General features: G+C 42.9%; 1 protein-coding gene, 1 non-coding gene and 1 pseudogene across 2 annotated transcripts; all 3 read right to left on the bottom strand.

Moving 5' to 3' along the window:
- Nucleotides 1–3,647: 3,647 nt before the first annotated feature.
- Nucleotides 3,648–4,800, bottom strand: CCL21 (C-C motif chemokine ligand 21). The gene is made up of 4 exons (XM_020898331.2): nucleotides 4,673–4,800; nucleotides 4,439–4,559; nucleotides 4,162–4,344; nucleotides 3,648–4,082 (listed from the first exon to the last, which is right to left on the bottom strand). Exons 1-4 carry the CDS (start codon nucleotides 4,737–4,739, stop codon nucleotides 4,058–4,060), a joined length of 396 nt encoding a protein of 131 aa, XP_020753990.2. The 5' UTR covers nucleotides 4,740–4,800; the 3' UTR covers nucleotides 3,648–4,057.
- A 2,390-nt stretch (nucleotides 4,801–7,190) lies between these two features.
- LOC110140063 (small ribosomal subunit protein eS12 pseudogene) lies at nucleotides 7,191–10,425 on the bottom strand (annotated as a pseudogene).
- Nucleotides 7,843–7,949, bottom strand: LOC139032506 (U6 spliceosomal RNA). The gene has a single exon (XR_011485048.1). It is a non-coding gene; the product is annotated as a U6 spliceosomal RNA (small nuclear RNA).
- Nucleotides 10,426–22,961: the final 12,536 nt, after the last annotated feature.

The following is a 22,961-nucleotide window of genomic DNA, read 5'->3' as shown; positions in this document are numbered from 1 at the left end:
AAACTGAGTGACAAAAGGAGAGTAAGCAAAGTATGCTACTTTTCTCTGCAATGAACAATATTTACATGGTCATTATAATGTAAGTTCTGATCATTGCCTAATTGTAGTTGTTGTTCACTCGCTCAGTCGTGTCCGACTCTTTACGACCCCATGGACTGCAGTACACCAGGCTTTTCTGTCCTTCACCATTTCCTGGAGCTTGCTCAAACTCACGTCCATTGAGTCAGTTATGCCATCCAACCATCTCATCCTCTGTTGTTCCCTTCTCCTCATGCCTTCAACCTTTTCCAGCATCAGGGTCTTTTCCAATGAGTCAGTTCTTCGCATCAGGTGGCCAAAGTATTGGAGCTTCAGTTTCAGCATCAGTCCTTCTAATGAATATTCAGGATTGATTTCCTTTAGGATTGACCAATTTGATCTCCTTACAGTCCAAGGAACTCTCAAGAGTCTTCTCCAACACCACAGTTCAAAAGTATCAATTCTTCAGCACTTAGCCTTCTTTATGGTCCAACTCATACATCCATACATGACTACTGTATAGTGGCGTAGGTGTTAGAGTGACAGGAGAAGAGGGTTAGTAAGAGAGCTAAATCTTCACATTTTATAATAGGAAGTCAACTGATAACTTTAAAAATTAGTAAATTAAAAAAAACAGAGGTATGAACAAAGCATTAGATGTATGACACTAACTCCAAGAAGAAGTAGCTTAAGAGTTAAAAGTTGCAGGAAATCATTGTTCAGAATAAGTGTTTTGGTACTTTCTGATTTTATTAACCATGAGTATGTATTATTTGTTTTTTTTGAATGATACATCTTATAGAAAGTAGAAAGAACAGGATAGTATTGTCAGAGATGAAGGCAGAAAAGGAGAGTAGGGACTCATTCTCTGATGAGATAGATATTATATTGCATGCCTACTCAGGGCAGGGCTTGAGGCAAATACCAGGTATGCAATGTGGTAGGATAATTTAGTGAAATATGAAGCTTTGTTTTGCCTGTGTTTTTCTTTTTTTTCTTTTTGCTGGTCATTTTCTTTTCTCTTTAGAGCAAGCGAGGATTTTGGTAGGGCTGAGAGTATCAGCATCCTGATGTCAGAATCCCTTTTACCTTTGTAAAAGTCTAGAGTGAACCTGGGAAGAGGTTTTATCTTGGAGGGACTGAGAAAACGGAGGGTTTTGGAGAGAGTTCCTTAAGACTGTGGAGGGGGTTGGTGTATATGTCTAGCCACTGTGCAGTGGGCTCTAATCCCTGACTGGGATGAAGCAGGTGGTAGGACCTGAGTAGATGGCTATGGTGGGTGTCTGGGGAAGCCAGGACCAAGCCCAGAGGCTCTCAGAGCTGAACTCCTGTGGCTCAAATGTGGCACAGAGCTATGAGTTGGAGGGTCCAAGACCCAGGGAGTTGTACCTGCTGGGAACACAAGGGTCATGGATTCACTGGTGAGACAAATCCCCTGATGGGAGGGTGTCAGGGGCATGTTGGAAGCCTCCCCTGTGCCTTGCTGTTTCTTTGACCTTTGCACAGCCCTTGGCCGATGGGATCCTGAGACTGCCAGTCCTCCAGTGCAGGGCCTTGGAGTAGGTTTGAGAGGGTAATAGGCAGGAAGACCAGGGGTCTCTAAAAGGAGGAAATAGGCTGCAAGTGCTGGACATTTTTATCTCTCTTAAGTGGCAGGAGGAAACAAACTAGTGATATTTTTTTCCCTCTCTATACAAATTTAAAAGGAGGTTTCTCTTAAATGCTGTGTTGCCGTGACACCTGGTTTCACCTGAAGCTAACTATTCTTAACCCTTGAGTTAACCAATACATTTCTTCTTATGGAAATGTTTGTCTTAAACTATATTAATGTACCCCAGACGCTCTTCAAGTTCTGCCAAATGGTTCAGAACCTACTTGATAAACCAGTATGTTATACTCAGATATTGTTCCCCTAATCTATGTAAATGAAACTATTTGTATGGTAATCTGCCCTTCTACAAGATTCAAGTCAATCGTTTTATGGCCTGGGATGAATCATCTGGTGCCAAGATTATCACAAAATGCAATTTATGGATGAGGGGCCTGGTGCCATTCTGAGTTTTAAAACATTCCTTTCTTTTCATTAACAGACTGCTAGTGACTATATAACATCCAGTTGAAGACTAGCAGGGGGGTATTCTTTCTGCCCCCTTCTGATGCCTATGTCAGAAGCTTTCTCTATCTCCTTTATACTTTAATAAGACTTTATTACACAAAAGCTCTGAGTGATCCAGCTTCGTCTCTGGCCCTGGATTGAATTTGTCTCCTCCAGAGGCCAAGAATCCCAGCGTCTTATTGTTCAGCAACAACCTTTCAGGTTCATTGGAAGAACATTTTATATTGTGTGTGTGTGTGTGTGTGTGTGTGTGTGTGTGTGTATGTCTTTGGCCATGCCATGCAGCTTGCAGGATCTTAGTTCCCCAACCAGGGTTGAACCTGGGCCCTAGAAGTGCTGAGTTCTAACCAATGGACTGCCAAGGAATTCCTGAAAGAGCATTTTAAAGTGCAGTAACTCTTGCACATCTGAGTTTATAGACTAAGAATACACCTGCTGCATGATGATAGTTAGGGAGCAGCCCCTGTCTTCACTGGCCTCAGGAGGAGCAGACAGCAAATATTTTCATGACTTGATAATAAGTGGTTAAGTGCTCTGGCATGCTCAGGCCCCAGAGGAAGAACAAGGAGATGTGGCAGGCACCTCTAGCTCCTTGCCCCTCTCCCAGGACCTGTCCCCTCCTTTCTCACTTGTCCTGGCCCCATCTAATTGTCTCTCTCCCCTCCCTCACCTAAGAGTGAAGTGAGGAATTGGAGGGTCTCTGCTCTGGGAAGGGAGAGGTATAGGAGAGCCAGGCTGGAGTCTTCTTGGAGAAGAGATTAATTTACATCTGATTTCTGGAGTTCCAAATACCTGTTACTGGAGACTCATTCCATGGCCTCAAGAGGTTAAAGTGGCTAAAGTACCCTGGAGCCCAGCTAGGCAAGAAAGGAGAAAAGAAGGGGTGGGAGGATGCGTTCCTAGCTGGAAGGAAGCTGAGGGAGGACTAGAGAGCCCAGATAGGAACAGAGAGCACACAGTCCCGTTGGGCAAGGAGGAGAGGCCAGGTACCCCCCTTCACTGGTCAGGGTGGAAGGGAATACTAGGGAGGAGATGGGAACTCTGCGTAGGGCAGGTTCCAGTAGAACTTGTGTTTGCCTGTGTTACAGGCGGGCTCAGGCTCCCACCTCCCTCCAGTATGCCAAAAGGCAAGGGTGGACAGCCTCTGGTGAAGCTGAGAGTGAGAGTGCGGGGCGGAAGAAGTGAGTGATCTCTTCAGGGTCTCAGAGGCATGCAGAACCGCTGAGGATGCGTGCCCTGGAGCCACCATCTCTCCATGGGCAGGGATTTCCCCTAGATCTGGAGTAGCCCAGCTCCCACCCTGCCAGTCAGCTTCTCTTTTACTGCCTGCAGATCTGGGCACCTGAGAAGCAAGGAAAGTCTTGGGGCACGCGAGAACATAGAACTTTTCCAGCCTGAGCTCTTGATCGGGACCCTAGAGTGTGTGACACCGCCCCACCCCCCCCCCCCCCCCCCCCCCCCCCGCCCCGATCATAATGGCTTCTCTGCGGACACAAACACACAGGAACAGAAACACGGGAAGAAGGCCAGAATGGCTGTTTATTTAGTTGGGTATAAGTCATATTTACAAAGAAAAAAAAGCTGGGTGGTGTGTAGTGTGGAGCAGGGCCAGGTCCAGGACCCTGGGTGAGCTCTCCTCAGAGGGGACAGTCCTGCTGCCACCTCTCACACTTCCTAGGGGACATGCCCTTCTCTGCCTCTCTAGGCCTGGCCTGATGTGGGCAGTGCAGCCATGCAGGATAGGGTGGGAATACAGAAGGGGTGATTGAAGCTGGAGAAGGGGTGAGGCAAGGCCAGCATGAAGTGGCTGCTCTGGGGCCCCCAAGTCCTCCCTCTCTCCTAGCTTCTCTTGTCCCTTTGGTTGGGGCTCCAAGCCCTGGTGAGACTGGTGGGGACCTCCTGGGCTCCGGGCTTGTCACTGGGCTATGGCCCTTTTGAGGTCTCAGTCCTGGGAGGGCAGAAGAGGGGTTTGAGGGCATGATCGAGGCTCTCCTTCACCTCCCTCCCCCTGTCCTTAGCTCCCTTACCTCTTACAGCCTTTGGAACCCTTCCCCTTCTTGTCAGACTTGGGGGCCCCTTTGTTCTTCTTACAGTTCTGGGCTGGTTTCCGTAGGGCTGATGGCTTGTCCAGGCGCCGCATCAGTTTCTGCACCCAGGCCTCTTTAGGGTCTGCACATAGCTCTCGCTGAGAGCGTTTCCGAGGCAAGAACCTAGGGTTCGGGGATTAGCAAGCCTGTCCTAGTCTTGCCCATCATGCCCTCCCACTCAGCTGCCAGCCTGCACCCACCCCTTGTACCTACTTACAGGATAGCTGGCATGGCGCAACCCAGGCTTATGTTCTGCTTCCGGTAGCCGCGGACAATGCTGGCGGGAATCTCCTTTCGGCTGTACGTGAGGCAACAGTCCTGTGCCCCTCCATCACTGCCTGTGGGTGGGGTTCGCGGGGAGTGAGAGGCCGTTGTAGACTCCTACCCAGGCCTCTCTAGCTCTTCCCCACCCACCCCGCCTTCCTCCCCTCCCCAGGCAACTCCTTGATACCTTGGACCTGGAGGATGCAGAAGGCCAGGACCAGGACAAGGATGCTCAGGACCGGTGACTGAGCCATGGCCGAGGCAGAGCTCGGCGAGGTGGACAGTTTCAGCCTGGGGGTCCGTATGCAGGCTACAACTGGTGTGCTGCCTCATTTATGCAGGCTGACACTTTCGCTTCCCCCATCCCTAGGCACTCAGTCCAGGCAAGAGTAGGAATCTCCCTCCTTCCTTCCTGAAAGACACCCAGATCCTGTCCTGGCACCCAGCCTCACTAGTATGCGGAAATGAAAACTTCACACAGCTAGTCAGTCCCCCAAGCCGACCCTGTCTCCTGCTCAATAAAAGTTGAATCTGAAAGGCCTGCCTTCTATTCCCAGCCCCTGTCTTGATGGAGGCCTTACCACCTCTCCTCTGGAACACTGTGATTGCCTCTTCAGTTCGCTCCAGGCTCCATGTTCTGCCGTTCCTTCAAGCAGACCCAGGACTGTTACTAAAATACAAATCTGATTAATGAATTGTAAGAGTTATGTGTACATTCTGGATAATAGCCCCTTGTCAAATATATGATTTGCAAATATTTCCTTCCATTCTGTGGGTTGTTTTTTCACTCTCTTGATATCTTGATAGTGTCGTTTGATGCACAAAAATTTTAAATTCAGTTTATCTAATTTTTCTTCTGTTGTCTGTATTTTTGGTATCATATTTAAGAAACCATTGCCAAATCTAAGCCCTTGAAGGTTTCTCCTTAGGTTTTCCCCCCAGCATTATTGAGGTATAATTGACAAAATTGTGTATGTTTAAAGTGTACAATGTGATGAGTTGATGTATGTATATATTGTGAAATAATTACAAGTTAATTAATACCTCCATCACTTCATGTAATTATACCTTTTTGTTTTTTGTAGTGAGACAGTTTGAGGCCTACTTTCTTAGCAAATTTCAAGTATACAGTACAATATAAATGAAAGTTGCTCAGTTGTATCTGATTCTTTGCGACCTCATGGACTGTAGCCTGCCAGTCTCTGTCCATGGAATTCTCTGGGCAAGAATACTGGAGTGGGTAGCTCTTCCCTTCTCCAGGGGATCTTCCCAACCCAGGGGCTGAACCCAGGTCTCCCGCATTGCAGGTGGATTCTTCACCTTCTGAGTCACCAGGGAAGCCCATGGTACAGTATTGTTAACTATAATCACCATGTTATACATTTGATCCTCAGAACTTACTCATTTTATAACTGAAAGTTTGTACCCATTAAAACATCTCTCCATTTTCCCCCACCCCCAGTCCCTGACAACCACCATTCTACTTTCTTCTTTGTATTTGACTTTTTTGTTGATTCCCCATATAAGTGGCACCATACAGTATTTGTGTTTCTCTGATTTATTTCACTTAGCATAATCCCCTCCAGGTTCCTTCTTTTTCTTATGGCAGGTTTCCCTCTTGCTGCATCCAGCTCTTTGCGACCCCATGGACTGCAGCATGCTAGGCTCCTCTGTCCTCCACTATCTCCTGGAGTTTGCTCAAATTCATGTCCATTGAGTTAGTGATGCTATTTAACCATCTTATTGTCTGTTGCCTCCTTCCTCTTTTGACTTCAGTCTTTCCCAGCATCAGGGTCTTTTCCAGTGAGTCAGTTCTTCAAATCAGGTGGCCAAAGTATTGGAACTTCAGCTTTAGCAACAGTCCTTCTAATGAATATTCAGGGTTGATTTCCTTTAGGATTGACTGGTCTCCTTGCAGTCCAAGGGACTCTTGTCTTCTCCAGCACCACAGTTTGAAAGCATCAGTTCTTCGTCACTCAGCCTTTTATATGGGGCTGAATAATATTCTATTGTATATATATAACCTTATATATAATTACAAGCTTGTTTTCTACTTAGGCTGTTTCCCTAACAGACATTTAGGCTGTTTCTATATCTTGGCTGTTGTGAGTAATGATGCACAGAAAATGGGCGTGCAGGTATCAGTTAGAGGTAGTGATTTCATTTCCTTTGCATTTCCTATGATTCCTTTCATTTTTTATGCCCAGAAGTGGGATTGCTGGATCACATGGTAGTTCTATTTTTATTTTTTTGAGGAACTTCCGCACTATTTTCTATTATGGCTATACCAGTATACTTTCTCACCAGCAATACAGAAGTGTTCTCATTTTTCTACACCCTTTGGAGCGTTTGTTATCTCTTATCTTTTTTATAATAGTCCTCCTAACAGGTGTGTTGTGATATCTCTCTCTGGTTTTGATTTGCATTTCCCTGATGGTTAGTGATATATTGAACATATTTTCATATATCGATTGACTATTTGTGTATCTTCTTTGGAAAAATATATTTTCAGGTCTTTTTCCCAGTTTATAGTCAGATTTTTTTTTTGTTTGTTTTGCTATTGAGTTTTAGGAGTTCCTTATATATATTTCAGGTATTAACCTTTTATCAGATACATGGTTTGTAAATATTTTTTTCCTGTTTCCTGTGTCCCTACACTGCCCTTTTTTTTGTTGATTTTTTTATTTTGCTGCACAGAATCTTGCTTATTTATTTATTTTAAACAAGAGCCAAGTTTTAAATTTGTCCACTTCTTTGCATTTGAAGTACTTCTTGATGACATCCTTGGCCTGAAAAATCTTTGCCATAGTCCTTAACCACTACACAGTTGCAACCAACCACTTTCAGGGTTTTCCCTTTCCATCAATTTTACAGAGGCCTACCCACTTCCCTAGTTTCTTTTCTTTCTTTTTTTTTAAATTGGAGTATAGTTGATTTACAATGTTATTAGTCTCAGGTGTATAGCAAAGTGAATCAGTTACACATATACATATATCCACTCTTTTTTAAGAGTCTTTTCCTGTATAGGCCATTAAGAATGTTGGGTAGACTTCCTTGTGCTATATAGGAGATTCCTAATGATCTGTTTCATATATAGCAGTGTGTGTATGTCCACCCCAGTCTTCCCGTTCATCTCTCCCCCACTTATCCCCTGGTAACCGTGTTTGCTTTCTACACCTCTGACTCTACTTCTGTTTTGTAAATAGGTTCATTTGTACCCTTTTATTTATTTATTTATTTATTTTTTCATTTATTTTTATTAGTTGGAGGCTAATTACTTTACAATATTGTGGTGGTTTTTGTCATACATTGACATGAATTAGCCATGGATTTACATGTATTCCCCATCCCAATCCCCAAAATATGGAACGCTTCACGAATTTGCATGTCATCCTTGCGCAGGGGCCATGCTAATCTTCTCTGTATCATTCCAATTTTAGTATATGTGCTGCCGAAGCGAGCACCATTTGTACCCTTTTAAAAACTGTTTATTTATTCAACTGTGCTGGGCATTTGAGATCCTTAGTTGTGCACATGAGATATTCAGTCTTCATTGAGACATGCAAATTAGTTGACTTTCAAAGATTTTGTTGTGGCCCGTGGGATCTTCTAGTTGTGGCGTGCAAACTCTTAGTTGGAGCCCTGGGGATCTAGTTCCCTGACCAGGGATCAGACTTGGGCCCCTGCTTTGGGAATGTGGTCTTAGCTAGTTGGCCACCAGGAAAGCCCCTGTACCCTTTTAAACATTTCTACATATAAGCAATATCATATGATTATTTGTCTTTTTCTGTCTGACTTACTTCACTCAGTATGACAATCTCGAGGTCTATCCATGTTGCTTCACATGGCGTTACTTTGTTCTTTTTAATTACTGAGTCATATTCCATTGTCTGTATGTACCATATCTTCTTTATCCATTCCTCTGGTGATGGACATTTAGATTACTTCCAAGTCCTGGCTATTGTAAATAGTGCTGCAATGAACACTGGGGTGCATGTATCTTTTCAAATTATGATCTTCTCCTGGTATATGCCTAGGAATGGGGTTGCTGTGACATATGCTAATTCTAGTTTTAGTTTTTTTTTTAAGAAACTTCCATATTGTTCTCTATAGTGTCAGTACCAATTTACTTTCCCACCAACAGTGTACACCCTCTTCAGCATTTATTGTTATAGACTTTTTGATGATGGCCTTTCTGACATATGTGGGTTGATACCTCACTGTAGTTTTGATGTGCATTTCTCTAATAATTAGTGATGTTGAGCATCTTTTCATGTGCTGTTTAGCCATCCGTATGTCTTCTTTGCAGAAATGTCTATTTAGATCTTCTACCCATTTTTCAATTGGGTTTTTTTTTTTAATACTGAGTTGCATGAGCTATTTGTATATTTTGAAGATTAATACCTTGTCAATTGCTTCCTTTGCAATTATTTTCTCTCATTCTGAGGGTTGTCTTTTTGTTTTGTTTGTGGTTTCCTTTGCTGTACAAAGCTTTTAAGTTTAATTAGATCCCGTTTGTTTATTTTTGCTTTTATTTCCACTACTCTAGGAGGTGGATCATAAAATATCTTATTGTGATATATGTCAAAGAGTAGTCTTCCTATGTTTTCTTCCAACAGTCTTATAGTGTTGGTCTTACATTTAGGTTTTTAATCCATTTTTAGCTTATTTTTGTGTATTGTGTTATGGAATGTTCTAATTTCATTCATTTACATGTTGCTGTCCAGTTTTCCCAGGACACTAATTGAAGAGACTGTCTTTTTTCCATTGTATATATTCTTGTCTCCTTTGTCATAGATTAGGTGACCATAGGTAGGTTTATCTCTGGACTGTCTGTACTATTCCACTGATCTATATTTCTGTTTTTGTGTCAGCACCATATTGTTTTGTAGTATGGTCTAAAGTCAGGGAGCCTGACTCCACCAGCTCCATTTTTCTTTCTCAAGATTACTTTGGCTCTTTGGGGTCTTTTGTATTTCCATACAAGTCATAAAGTTTTTTTGTTCTAATTCTATGGCTGCATTAAATCTGTACATTGCTTTGGGTAGTATAGTCATTTTCAAAATATTTATTCTTCAATCCAAGAACATGGTATATCTCCCCATCTGTGTCATCTTTGATTTCTTTCATCAGTATCTTATAGTTTTCTGAGGTCTTTGGCCTCCTCAGCTAAGTTTATTCCTAGGTATTTTATTCCTTTTGTTGTGATGGTCACTGGGGTTGTTGATTTCTCTTTCTGATCTTTAGTTGTTAGTGTGTAGGAATGCAAGAGATTTCTGTATTAATTTTGTATCCTGCAACTTTACCAAATTCATTGATGAGCTCTAATAGTTTTCTGGTAGCATCTTTAGAATTTTCTATGTATAGTATCATGTCATCTGCAAACAGTGACAGTTTTACTTCTTCATTTCCAATTTAGATTCCTTTTATTTCTTTTTCTTCTCTGATTGCCATGGCTAGGGCTTCCAAAATTATGTTGAATAATAGTGGTAAGGGTGGACATTATTGCCTTGTTCTTGATCTTAGAGGAAAGGCTTTCAGTTTTTTATCACTGAGAATGATGTTTGATGTGGGTTTCTTTATATGGACTTTATTATGTTGAGGCAGGTTCCCTCTATGTCCACTATATATGGGGAGTTTTTTTTTTTTTTTTTTTTTTGCCATAAATGGGTATTGAATATTGTCAAAACCTTTTTATGCATCTATTTCCCTAGTTTCTTATTGTCATCAATCTTCATTAGGGCCTCAATGAACTTAACATATGTAGGTTCATTACTGTTGGATGCAAGCACTCAAAGATGGGCATGGCACTGGTCTAATGCTTTGCAACTTTGCAAAATCCATGTGCTAGGCCATTGTGATGAGAGTGGTCTTCAGTGCTTCTTGCAAAACAATATTAATGTCTATTACCCCTCCAGCACCAGTGCCTTCCTTGGCCATGATGGTGGGTAATGGGTGGAGCTGAATCTTGAATGTACCCCAGGCTCCATCTCTGAGCTACTCAGAGGTTGCAGGAAAAGAGCCTCCAGAAGTTTTTTAGTTTGATGTACTCCCACTTTGTTTATTTTTTAAAGTATTTATTTATTTATTGGCTATGCTGGGTGGTCATTGCTGTGTGCAAGCTTTCTCTAGTTGCAGCAAGCAGGGGCCACTCTCCATTGTGGTGCTCAGGCTTCTCATTGTGGTGGTTTCTCTTGTTATGGAACATGGGCTCTAGGTGCTCAGACTTCCGTGGTTGTGGCACTTGGGCCCTAGAGCACTCAGGCTTCAGTAGTTGTGGCATGCAGGCTCAGTAGTTGCAGCTTGTGGTCATCAGAGTGTGGGCTCATGGAGTTGTGGTACATGGACTTATTTGTTACATGGCATGTGGAATCTTCCTGGAGTATGGATTGAACCCATATACCTTGCATTGGCAGGGGGATCCTCAACCACTGAACCACCAGGGAAGTCCCCACTTGTTTATTTTTGCTTTGTTTTCATATATACAAAAATATCCTTGCCAAGACCAATGCAGAGAGATTTTCTTCTGCGTTTTCTTCGAGGAGTTTTATGGGTTTAGGTCTTACATTTAAATCTTTAATTAGAGTTAATTTCTGTGGGTGGTGTAATATAGGGGTCCAGTCATTCTTGTACATGTGGCTATCCAGTTTTTTCAACACCATTTATTGAAAAGACTGTCCTTTCCCCATTTTGTGTTCTTGGTTCCCTTTCAAAGATTGGTTGACTGTATATGTGTAGGTGTATTTCTGGACTCTATATTCTATTGCATTGGTCTATGTTTCTGTTTTCATGCCTGTACTATACTGTTTTGATTACTATAGCCTAGTAATATAGTTTGAAAGCAGGAGGCATGATGGCTCCAGCTTTGTTTTTCTTCCTCAAAATTATTCTATTTGGGGTCTTTTGTGGTTCTATGCACATAGGATTTTTTTAGGATTTTTTTATATTTCTGTGAAAAATGCAATTGGAATTTTGATAGGGATTGCATTGAATTTGTAGATCACTTTGGGTGGTTATGGACATTTTAGCAATATTAACATGTCAATCCAAGAATACAGGGTATCTTTCCATTTGTGTCTTCTCCATCTTCTTTCATCAGTGTCATAGCTTTCAGTGTATAGGTCTTTCACTTCCTTGGTTAAATTTGTTCCTATGTATTTTATTGTTTTTGATGCTATTGTAAGTGGGATTGTTTCTTAAGTTTTTTCCAGATACTTTGTTGTTAGTGTATAGAAACACAACTGATTTTTTTATGTTGATTTTGTATTTTGCAACTTTACTGAATTTGTTTACTAGTTCTAAGAAGTTTTTGGTGGAGTCTTTGGGATTTTATATACATACATAAATTTTCTTGCCTAATTGCTATTCCTAAGACTTCCAATACTAAGTTGAATAGAAGTGGTGATAATAAGCACCTGTCTTTTGTTCCTAATGTTACAGGAAAAGTTTTCAACTTTTCACATTTGAGTATTATGTTAGCTGAAGGCTTGTCCTATATGGCTTTTATTATGTTGAGGTACATTCCTTCTATACCCACTTTATTGAGAGTCTTTTTAAAAAATCATTAATGGGTGTTGAATATTGTCAAATGTTTTTTCTGTGTCTATTGAGTTGATTGTATGATTTTTATTCTTCAATTTGTTAATGTGGTGTATCATACTGATTGATTTGTGGATGTTGAACCATCCTTGTATCTCTGAAATAAATCCCACTTGATAGTGATGTATGACCCTTCTAATCTGCTATTGAATTTGGTTCTAGCATTTTGTTGAGAATTTTAAAATCTCTGTTCATCTGGGATATTGACCTGTACTTTTATTTTCTTGTAGTGGCTTCATCTGGCTTTGTTATCAGGGTAGTGCTGGCCTCATAAAATGAGTTAGGGAATGTTCCCTCCTCTTCAATTTTTTTTGAAGAGTTTGTGAAGGATGATGCTAATTCTTCTTTAAATATTTGGTAGAAAAAATATTTGGTCATATTCATTAATGAAGCCATCTGGTGCTGGATTTTCCTTTGTTGGGATATTTTCATTATTGATTGAATCTCCTTACTTGTTATAGATCTATTTAGATTTTCTATTTATTCTTGAGTCAGTTTTAATAGTTTATATGTTTCTGGAATTTATCCATTTCATGTAGGTTACCCAATTCATTGATGTACAATTGTTCATAGTATCCTCTAATAACATTTTTTATGTTTATAAAATTGATAGTAATGCCCCCAGTTTCATTTCTGATTTTAATAATTTGAGTTATTTTAAAAACTTCAATTATTTAAAAATTATTTCTTTTTTCCTTAGTCTAACCTCAAATGTGTCAATTTTGTTGATCTTTTCAAAGAACCACATTTTGGTTTTGTTGATTTTTCTCTGTTTTTTTAATTCTCTATTTCATTTGTTTCTGCTTTACTATTAGTTCCTTCTTTCCGATATTTTGGGTTTGGTTTTATTGACTTCTTCTAGTTTCTTAAAGTGAATAGTTAGGTTATTGATTTGAAATGTTTTTAAATATAGGCATTGATAGTTATAAATTTCCCTGTTAGCATTGCCTTCATTGACTCTCAAAAGCTTTAGTTTATTATGTTTTTCTTATTTGTCTCAAAGTATTTTCTAAGTTGCCTTGTGATTTCTTCTTTGACTCATTATTTGAGCATTTTGTTCAGTTTCCACATACTTGTGAATTTTCCACTTTTCCTTTTGTTACAGATTTATAGTTTTATTCTACTGTGATCAGAAAAGATACTCTGAATGATTTCAGTCTTAACATTTTGTTAAGATTTGTTTTATGGCCTATCATATGGTTTATCCTGGAGAATGTTCCATACGAACTTCAGAAGAAATTGTATTCTCCTGTTTTTGGTGTGTATAAATGTTAGGTCTAATTTATTTATAGTATTGTTCAAGTTCTCTGTTTCCTTATTGATCTCCTGTTTAGTTATCCATTATTAAAAGCGAGGTATTAAATTCTATAGCAATCATTGTAAAACTGTCAACTCTCCCCTACAATTCTGTTAGTTTTTTTGCTTTATATGTTATGTGGCTTGGCTGTTAGTTGTTTATAACTGTTATATCTTTCTGTATCAAACATTTTATCAAAATACAGTCTTTTTTTATTTCTTATAACCTTTTTTTTTCCTTTTTTTTACAAAAGTCTGTTTTGTCTGACAATAATAGAGCCACTGTAGCTCTCTTTTGGTCCCTGGTTGCATGGGGTATTTTTCCATCCTTTTGCTTTATTTATTAAAATGTTTATTATTTATTTGGCTGTGCTGGGTCTTAGTTGCAACATGTTCAACTTCATTGTGGCATGCAGAATCTTTAGTTGTGGCATGTGGAGTCTTTCTTTTTAGTTACCACATGTGAACTCTTAGTTGCAGCATGCGGGATCTAGTTTCCTGACCAAGGATCAAACCCAGGTCCCCTACATTGGGAGACCAGAGTCTTAGCCACTGGACCACCAGGGGAATCCATCCTTTTACTTTAAAGCTCTGTATTTGTATCTCAAGTTAGTCTCTTATAGATAGCATATAGATGGATCATGCTTTTATTTTATTTTTGCTTTTATTTTTTCAATCCATTCTGATAATCTCTGCCTTTTATTTATTTATTTACATTCATTTATACATTTCGTTTATTTTTGACTTTGCTGGGTCTTCATTACTGCGTGCAGCTTTCTCTAGTTGTGGAGAGTGGGGTCTACTGTCTGTTTGTGGTGCTAGGGCTTCTCATTGCCACGGCTTCTCTTGCCGCAGAGCACAGGCACACATGCCTGTGTAGTTATAGGGCACATGTGCCTCAGTAGTTGTAGTGAGTGAGTTAAGTAGTTGCGGCTCGTAAGCTCTAGAGTGTGGGCTCATTAGTTGTGCCACATGGCATGTCAGATCTTCCTGGACCAGGGACTGAACCAGTGTCTCTTGCATTGCAAGAAAAATTCTTAACCACTGGACCACCAGGGAAGCCCCACATTTTATTTATTTATATTTATTGGTGTATTTTTTTTAGTGGTGTATTACACTGCTGTGTCAGTTTCTGCTATACTGCGAATCAGTCATATGTATACATTTATCCCCTCTGTTTTGGATTTTTTTCCTGTTTAGGTCAACCATTTAGAGCACCGAGTGGAGTCCCCTGTGCTATACAATAGGTTCCCATTAGTTAGCTATTTTATACAAAGCAGTGTATATATGTCAACCCCAATCTCCCAGTTCATCCCATCTCCCCTTTCCCCCTTGGTATATGTTTGTTCTCTATGTCTGTGTCTCTAGTTCTGCTTTGCAAATAAGATCATCTATACCATTTTTGTAGATTCCACATATATGTGTTAATGTACAATATTTTCCTTTCTCTCGCTGACTTATTTTACTCTGTATGACAGTCTCTAGGTCTATGCATGTTGTTGCAAATTGCACAATTTCATTCCTTTTGATGACTAATATCCCACTGTATATATGTACCATATCTTCTTTATCCATTCCTTGGTTGATGAACATTTAGGTTACTTTCATGTCTGAGCTGTTTTAAGTAGTGCTGCAGTGAATATTGGAGTGCAGGAATCTTTTTCTTTCCTTGACTCTGTCAGGTCTTAGTTGTGACATGTGGGATCTAGTTTGCTGAGCAGGGATTGAAACTTGACCTTCTGCCTTGGGAGCATGGAGTCTTAGCCACTGGACCATCAGGGAAGTCCCTGCTTGTATCTTTTTGAATTATGGTTTTCTCTGGGCCCCAAAGTGGAATTCTGAGTCATATGGTAGTTCTATTTTTAGTTTTTTAGGGCTTTCCATGTGGCACTAGTGGTAAAGAATCTGCCTGCGTAAGAGACACAGCTTCAGTCCCTGAGTTGGGAAAATGCCCTAGAAAAGGGCATGACAACCCACTCCAGTATTTTTTCCCAGAGAGAGGAGAGAGCATGTAATATCTATATACTATCCGCAATCTCCATAGACAGAGGAGCCTGGCAGGCTATAGTCCATAGTGTCACAAAGAGTTGGACATGACCAAAGAGACTTAGCATGCAAGCACACATACTGTCCTCCATAGTGGCTGTATCAATTTACATTCCCACCAGCAGTATAAGAGGGTACCCTTTTTTCCACACCTTCTCTAGTATTTATTGTTTATAGATTTTTTTTTATAATGGCCATTCTGACCAGTGTGAGGTGATACCTCATTGTAGTTTTGATAATCTCTGCCTTTTAATTTGGAGAAGGCAATGGCAACAGACTCCAATACTCTCGCCTGGAGAATCCCATGGAAGGAGGAGCCTGGTGGGCTGCAGTCCATGGGGTCGCTGACAGTTGGACACAACTGAGCAACTTCACTTTCACTTTTCACTTTCATGCACTGCAGAAGGAAATGGCAACCCACTCCAGTGTTCTTACCTGGAGTATCCCAGGGATGGGGGAACCTGGTGGGCTGCCGGCTATGGGGTCGCACAGAGTCGGACACAACTGAAGCGACTTAGCAGCAGCAGCAGCCTTTTAATTAGAGAGTTGAACTCATTTTTTTCACTTTTCCCCCAGTTTTATTGAGATATAATTGACATATAGTACAGTATAAGTTTAAGGTATACAGCATAAATATTTGACATATATATCATGAAATGATTATCACAAATCATCTCATATAGGTACAAAATAAAAGAAAAAAGTTTTTCTTTGTGATGAGAGCTCTTAGGATTTACTGTCTTAACAACTTTCATATACAACATATAGTAGTGTTATTTGTATTAATTATATTGTATATCACATCCCTAGTACTTGTAACTGGATGTTTGTACCTTTTGACTCCCTTCAATCCAATCCTCCCTGCCCTACCACACACCTCAGTTCAGTTCAGTTCAGTTCAGTCGCTCAGTCGTGTCCAACTCTTTGCAACCCCATGAATCACAGCAATGCCAGGCCTCCCTGTCCATCACCAACTCCCAGAGTTTACCCAAACTCATGTCCATCGAGTCAGTGATGCCATCCAGGCATCTCATCCTCTGTTGTCCCCTTCTCCTCCTGCCCTCAATCCCTCCCAGCATCAGGGTCTTTTCCAATGAGTCAACTCTTTGCATGAGGTGGCCAAAGTATTGGAGTTTCAGCTTCAGCATCAGTCTTTTCCAATCAACACCCAGGACTGATCTCCTTTAGGATGGACTGGTTGGATCTCCTTGCAGTCCAAGGGACTCTCAAGAGTCTTCTCCAACACCACAGTTCAAAAGCATCAATTCTTCGGCACTCAGCTTTCTTTATAATCCAACTCTCACATCCATACATGACCACTGGAAAAACCATAGCCTTGACTAGACGGACCTTTGTTGACAAAGTAATGTCTCTGCTTTTTAATATGCTATCTATGTTGGTCATAACTTTCCTTCCAAGGAGTAAGCGTCTTTTAATTTCATGGCTACAATCACCATCTGCAGTGATTTTGGAGCCCCCCAAAATAAAGTCTGACACTGTTTCCACTGTTTCCCCATCTACTTCCCATGAAGTGATGGGACCAGATGCCATGACCTTAGTTTTCTGAATGTTGAGCTTTAAGCCAAATTTTTCACTCTCCTCGTTCACTTTCATCAAGAGGCTCTTTAGTTCTTCTTCACTTTCTGCCATAAGGGTGGTGTCATCTGCATATCTGAGGTTACTGATATTTCTCCCGGCAGTCTTGATTCCAGCTTGTGCTTCTTCCAGCCCAGCGTTTCTCATGATGTACTCTGCATGTAAGTTAAATAAGCAGGGTGACACTATACAGCCTTGATGTACTCCTTTTCCTATTTGGAACCAGTCTGTTGTTCCATGTCCAGTTCTAACTGTTGCTTCCTGACCTGCAGGTAACTACAAATTCAGTCTCTTTTTCTATAAGTTTGTTTTTGAAGTATAATTGACCTGCAACACCATTAGTTCCTGGTGCAGGAACTATTTCTGTACAGTTCAAAATGATCATCACAATAAGTCTAGTTAGCTTCTGACACCATATAAAATGCTATATACTTATTGGCTATACTGACTCTGTACATTTCATACTCATGACTCATATAGTTAGCTTGGAGTTTATAATTAACATCCTAGGCTTATAATAATCTAGTTTGAATACTACCAGCTTTGTTTCAGTGGTACAAATAGTGCTCTGCTCCTGTAAATCTTCGTTCTATCTCCTTTATATTATTACTGTCACAGATTATATCCCTATATGTTGTGTACCCATTAACATAGATTTATAATTATTATTTTATGCCTTTTAAAATTGAAACATTGAAAAAGAGGATAAACCAAAGATATAATATACTATCATTTATATTTGCCTATGTTGTTAACGGCTGTAGTTGCCCATTTTGACTTTTCCAAAAATTTTTTGCCAAGTCCAGTCTTTGATGTGTGTGGTCCCTGAAATTTCTGTTCTCTAATCTCTGTGGTCAGCCAATGTCCTGACAAAGATTTATCTCTCCCTCTCTCACAAAAGAGTTAAGTCCCCTTAAATATTCTGATATATGCTACTGTGGAAGCTGCTGCAGCTCAAGAGGGCTGAAACCAAGGCAAGCAATTACACCTATCTCTCAGGGAACCCCCAGACCAACCAAAATATAAAGCCCCAATTTTTGGAGGACAGGATTCTCTGCCACCAACCAGCCGCTACAGGAATGTGGGCTGCCATCCCCTAGCACTGACTAGTAGCTAGTTCATGTATGATCTCTTCTGAAAGATCAACATCCTTGGCCTTTATCAAGCACTCCTCTCAATGTTATGTGTCCAGTTAGGTTCCAGAGTTCTGAAATAGGGGATTCCAATTGCTTTTTTCAGCCCAATGGTTGCTTCAGTGGAGGGACTAACCCTAGAGTTTTCTACTCTGACATTTTGCATGCTGTCATTCTTGTAGTTGAATTTCTAACATTTGAATCCATTTTAACTTATGTTGGGATATAGTGTGTGAGGATTATTAGGTCATAACTTAGAATCTATGTTTAAAACCAGTGTAGAATCTCGAGTTGTGATCACCAGGTTAGGACTAGAAAATTCATCTGGTTCCCAGGGTGCTAAACCCAGCATGCCCCTCACCCCCAGGCTTACCCCAGCTTTATGGAAATAGAGGACCACAGAGAGGACAGGACTGGGAGGGGTGCAGTCAGGACAGTGCAGGCCAGGCACAAGGTAGTGACAGAAAGACTGTGCCTGTGATAGGGGTGGTGCTATTGGGAAAGGATGGGATGTGGAGGGGATGGGATCAGAGATGGAGATATTGCTGGGATGGGGGCCCCAGAAGAGAGGGACTGGAATCTGAGTAAATTAGAAGAGAGATACTTGAGATCTTGGGTCGGAGGTTTTACAACAGGCTGAGATCTTAAGCAGGGCAGGGAGTGTCCCAGCTGGCAAGAAGCTGGCATTCCTGGAACAGGACTGGGCAAAAACAAGGAGATAAGATTTCTTGGGTTTTTTATCTGGTCTTATGGCAAATCCTGGCATGAGAAAGCTTCTAATTCCTATCTCTAAAATCGCCCCTTCCACAGCTGCCCTACCTTTTGTGGAAGTGTCTAAGTAAATAGTGTACTGCCCATCTCTAAAGTTCCCAGAGAGGTGGAATAGCATGGTCCTGGGGGGACATGGAGCTGATACCAGAGGCATATCATGTTAGATTGTTTACACTGTTTCCAAACTTGTCTGCACTTCGAAATCATGTGAAGAGCTTAATAAATATACAGAATTAGAGGCACCACCCCAGACCATCTTAAACAGAATCTCAGAACAGAGCCAAAGGATCTGTATTTTTATCAAGCTGTCCAAACACTTTCAAGAATTTGGTGGGGTGGGGCTGGGAGAGTAAATAGTGAACTCATCCCAAACTCCAGATGGGCACAGAGCCATGGAAAGGGAACAAAAGTGGTCTGGGGGAAGAGAAAGCTGAGGTGATATACCCCTAATCTTCCTGAGGGGGGACCTTCTGCCCTGGCACAGCTTGTGGAAAGAGGGAGAACATGAATGGGAAGAGATGGGGACTGTGCAGTCTCCTCTCCTAACATCCCAGGTTCCCTGTCTCTCCCAGGACATCCTGCCCCATTCCCCTTGTTTATGCCATCATGGGGCCTCTTGTTTGTTAGATGGTGTCCGCAGCCTCCTTGGGTCCCATCTTCAATTGTCTTTCCCTCAATTTGGGAAACTTCCGAGGATCTGCCGTAAGTCCCTACCTCTCAGTTTGTGCCTGTAGGGGTAGACCAGCCTCAGGGAGATGCTCCATGCTGGAGGTACTGGGACTTCCTTACTGCTACTGTGGCTCAGAATCTAAGTTAGGGGCTCTAAAGGAAGGGAAGGAAAGAGTGGGGATTTTGCCGGAGGTATTAATAGATACCTGGCTGGACCTAAAGCCAGGCTGGGAAAGAACTGCTCTCAGAGCAGGAAGGTGAGAGAAAATTGCTGCCATACCCTGGGAGGCAGATGTCTGACTGGATGGGTGGAGGTGGGAGCCTGGAAGGAAGTGGGGCCCAGGTACAGATGCGGTCCCCAGGAACGGGCCTGCGGTGGTGAGAGGAGTCGTCATCCTTATCCTTCTCTGGGGTCTCAGGTCTGTACCCAGCCATTCCTGGGCCCTCAGATGCTGGCCTGGGCTCATCTCACAGTCCCACCCGAACCCTAAGCTTGGTGTAGGAGTCTGGAGCTTGCAGCCCTGAACCAACCCCTCTCTCGGTCCTGCAGCCAGCCTGGGTGTAGATGTGAAGGAAGGGGACACAGAGACTTGGATGGCGGCACACATGAGATGTGAGTAGCCAGCTAAGTGTTTCAGTCTGTTGGGTGAAGATTTGGGCTTGGTGAGCTCTTGATGGAGCCTAGGTGGTATTGGACAGTCTCTGCGGTGGCTGAGGTACAGAGGTGTGTTACACCAGAGGTCCTGTCTTGAGGGTGAGGGAGAGGGAGGTGCATGTGACTCCCTTTAGCTTTACTTGCTGATGAGCACAGAGTGAACACACTCTGTCACCAGATCGTGACCCTGGAGGAGAGAGAGGAGATGTGCCGTCCACCCCTACTCGCCCCAGTGTCGGCAGGCTGCCACGTCTTTAGGACAGGCACCTGGGCCAGGCTCTGGGGTAGCAGTCCTAGGTGCAGGTGGTGCAGGAGTCTGGAAACCCCCACGTTGGGAAGAGCCTGCATTCCCTTCAGCCCCAGGCCTGTTCATTCCTGCTTGATGGGGGTTTCAGGGCAACAGATGCTCCCAGCTTGGCAGGCAGGAGCCAGGAGGGGTATGGCAGGAATTTTAGCCCAGAAGCCAAGCTAGTCCCGGAACAGGGCTTGGGGTGAGCTGGGCCCCTGAGAGCTCATACATCTAACAAGGGTCCAAGGACCTGGGTGCACTGGTGCTCCTGGGCTCCCAGCTGATCACTGAGGCCTCCAGGGACAGGCTGGCCTGATGACTGTGCAGATGTTACTGAGGGAGCTATGGGGTCCCTGGACTGCAGATGACCCTTTCCTTCATCAGTGTTTGATGTTCGTGTGCTCAGTGTAGTTGCAGGCATTACCCTATGTGTGGCTGCCTAGGGTCAGGGTTAGAGTTCAGACTACGCTTGGAATATGACATAACGTTACAGATTGGAAGTAGATAGTGGTCAGCGTAGGACTGGAATAATGGTGATGGTAAAGTAGGATTTGGAATTGCGTTTATGGTTCCTATTGATAGAGCTAGTGCATCTTGGATTAGGACTGTGTTAGGGTTGGGGTAGGGTACTGTTTGAGTTTAAAATTGGGATCAAATGGGACAAGGAGCTAAGTTTTGTGTTCGGGGTGAGTTTTAAGCTTCTAAGATGGTCTGAAGAGGGACTTAAGCTTATGTATATTGTGTGATATTGATCTGGTTTAGATGAGAGGTTTTGAATGTTTCCTGGCCCTCTGCTTTTGAGAGTTATAAATGGCTGTGATTCCTGAAGCTGCAATCAGACTGGAGGGTAGCAGGGATCTAGCTCCTGGGGAGAGGGAATATCGCAGTTTTCTCTCCTAAACTTACCTGATCATGTAAACATTTTTGGGGTAATACTCACCAGCATTACCTTTCTAAGGTACAGTGTTCTGAGGGTCCCGCTTGAAAGACTGTGGTTTTAGATTGTTTGTGATTGGGGTTAGAATTGAGGTTAGGGTTAAGGTTAGGGGCATGGCCTACAGTTACTGTGAAAAGTTTAGAGTAGTGTCATGTGGTCACATCCTGAGTCAAGGGCTTTTTCCTGAGGAATCAGGAATGGGTTCTTCACAGTTCCCTGAGGCAGGTTTTGACAGATAGGTCTGGCTAGTAGACTCTTCCTTTAGATTCTGTTTCTGCTGCATCAGAGACTGAGTGAGGGTCAGGGCCCTGCCACAAACTGGGGACACTTCTTGGGGTTGGAGGGGGTGTGTAGTAAGTGAAGGATGGGACTGCTGAAGAGGACAGGGGACTCACTTGCTGACTGTGATATATTTTTTAGAGCACACAGCCAAGTTATTAAGGGCAGGGGTGTGCACGTAGATGCAAGACTGTCTTTATTAAAGGACAGGCAATGGGACAGAAATTCCAAACTGGAGTTTAGAGGCGGATGAACAGGCCTGGGCTGAGGTGGCCTAAGAGGTTTTATGGAGGAGAAAGACTTTGCAGGCTGGATTTGGAATGCATTTGTGTTTGTGGCCTGCAGGATGGGGGCTGTGTCTGTTCCATGTGTGTGGTGCCAGAGTCTGTGGAGCATGTCTGACGCTGGGTGTCCATGAGTCTCTGGAAGTGTGTTTTCTGAACATGTCTCTGGCTACTCCGAGTTAGTTTCTGAGTGGCATCACTGAAATTATGTCCTGTTGTGTCTGTAACCGTGTGTCTTTGACTGTGTGAGGCTCTGCTCTGGCCTCTCATTTTCCCCTGCCCCTCTCCTCTGATGCACCCCAGCTGCCAGCGCTGTTTACCACAAGAGATGGTTTCCTTTCCCTTCCCGCTGTCTGGATTCCCATGTGTCCGGCTGCCTGCCCAGAGCCCTGCCCCTGGGGCCTCAGTGTGGGGCTTGACCTTGGGAATGATACTCTCTGGAAAGCCCCCAGTATGCTCTCTGCCTGGCTGTGGACCCAGAGATGTTCCAGTGGAGGAGGGGGACAGGACGGGAAAGGGGGGCTGTTGGCAGCAGGCACCCCTCCTTCTGGAAACAGAGATCGCCTTCTGGCCCCTTCTCAGGCCCCCTCTCTGCTCTCTGTGCTCCCATCAGAGTGAGAATGCAGGGTCCTGGCCCCACTGTGCCTGTGCCTGGGAAGGGACAGTCCTCTCCAAGCCCCGTTAGGCACAGGTCCTCTGCCCGCCCCCCCCCCCCCCCCCCCCCCGCACCTTGCGTGCCTGCACTGTTCTCACTCCTCATGTCCCCGCCTGCACGCGGGGCTGTCCTCCCTGCTTTCCTCTCCCTGCAGTGGACTCTGTGCTTCCTTCTCTGACAGCCCAGGCTTCTGCCCTGAAGCAGGTGGAGCAACAGGCTTGGCTGACTGGGGAAGAGCAGAGACTCAGCTCCTGCCACATGGCACAG

The sequence above is a fragment of the Odocoileus virginianus genome, chromosome 31, assembly GCF_023699985.2.
Source record: "Odocoileus virginianus isolate 20LAN1187 ecotype Illinois chromosome 31, Ovbor_1.2, whole genome shotgun sequence".
Taxonomy (NCBI): domain Eukaryota; kingdom Metazoa; phylum Chordata; class Mammalia; order Artiodactyla; family Cervidae; genus Odocoileus; species Odocoileus virginianus.
Note: the sequence above shows the minus strand (reverse complement) of the source record. Positions and strands in the feature narration are given on the sequence as shown.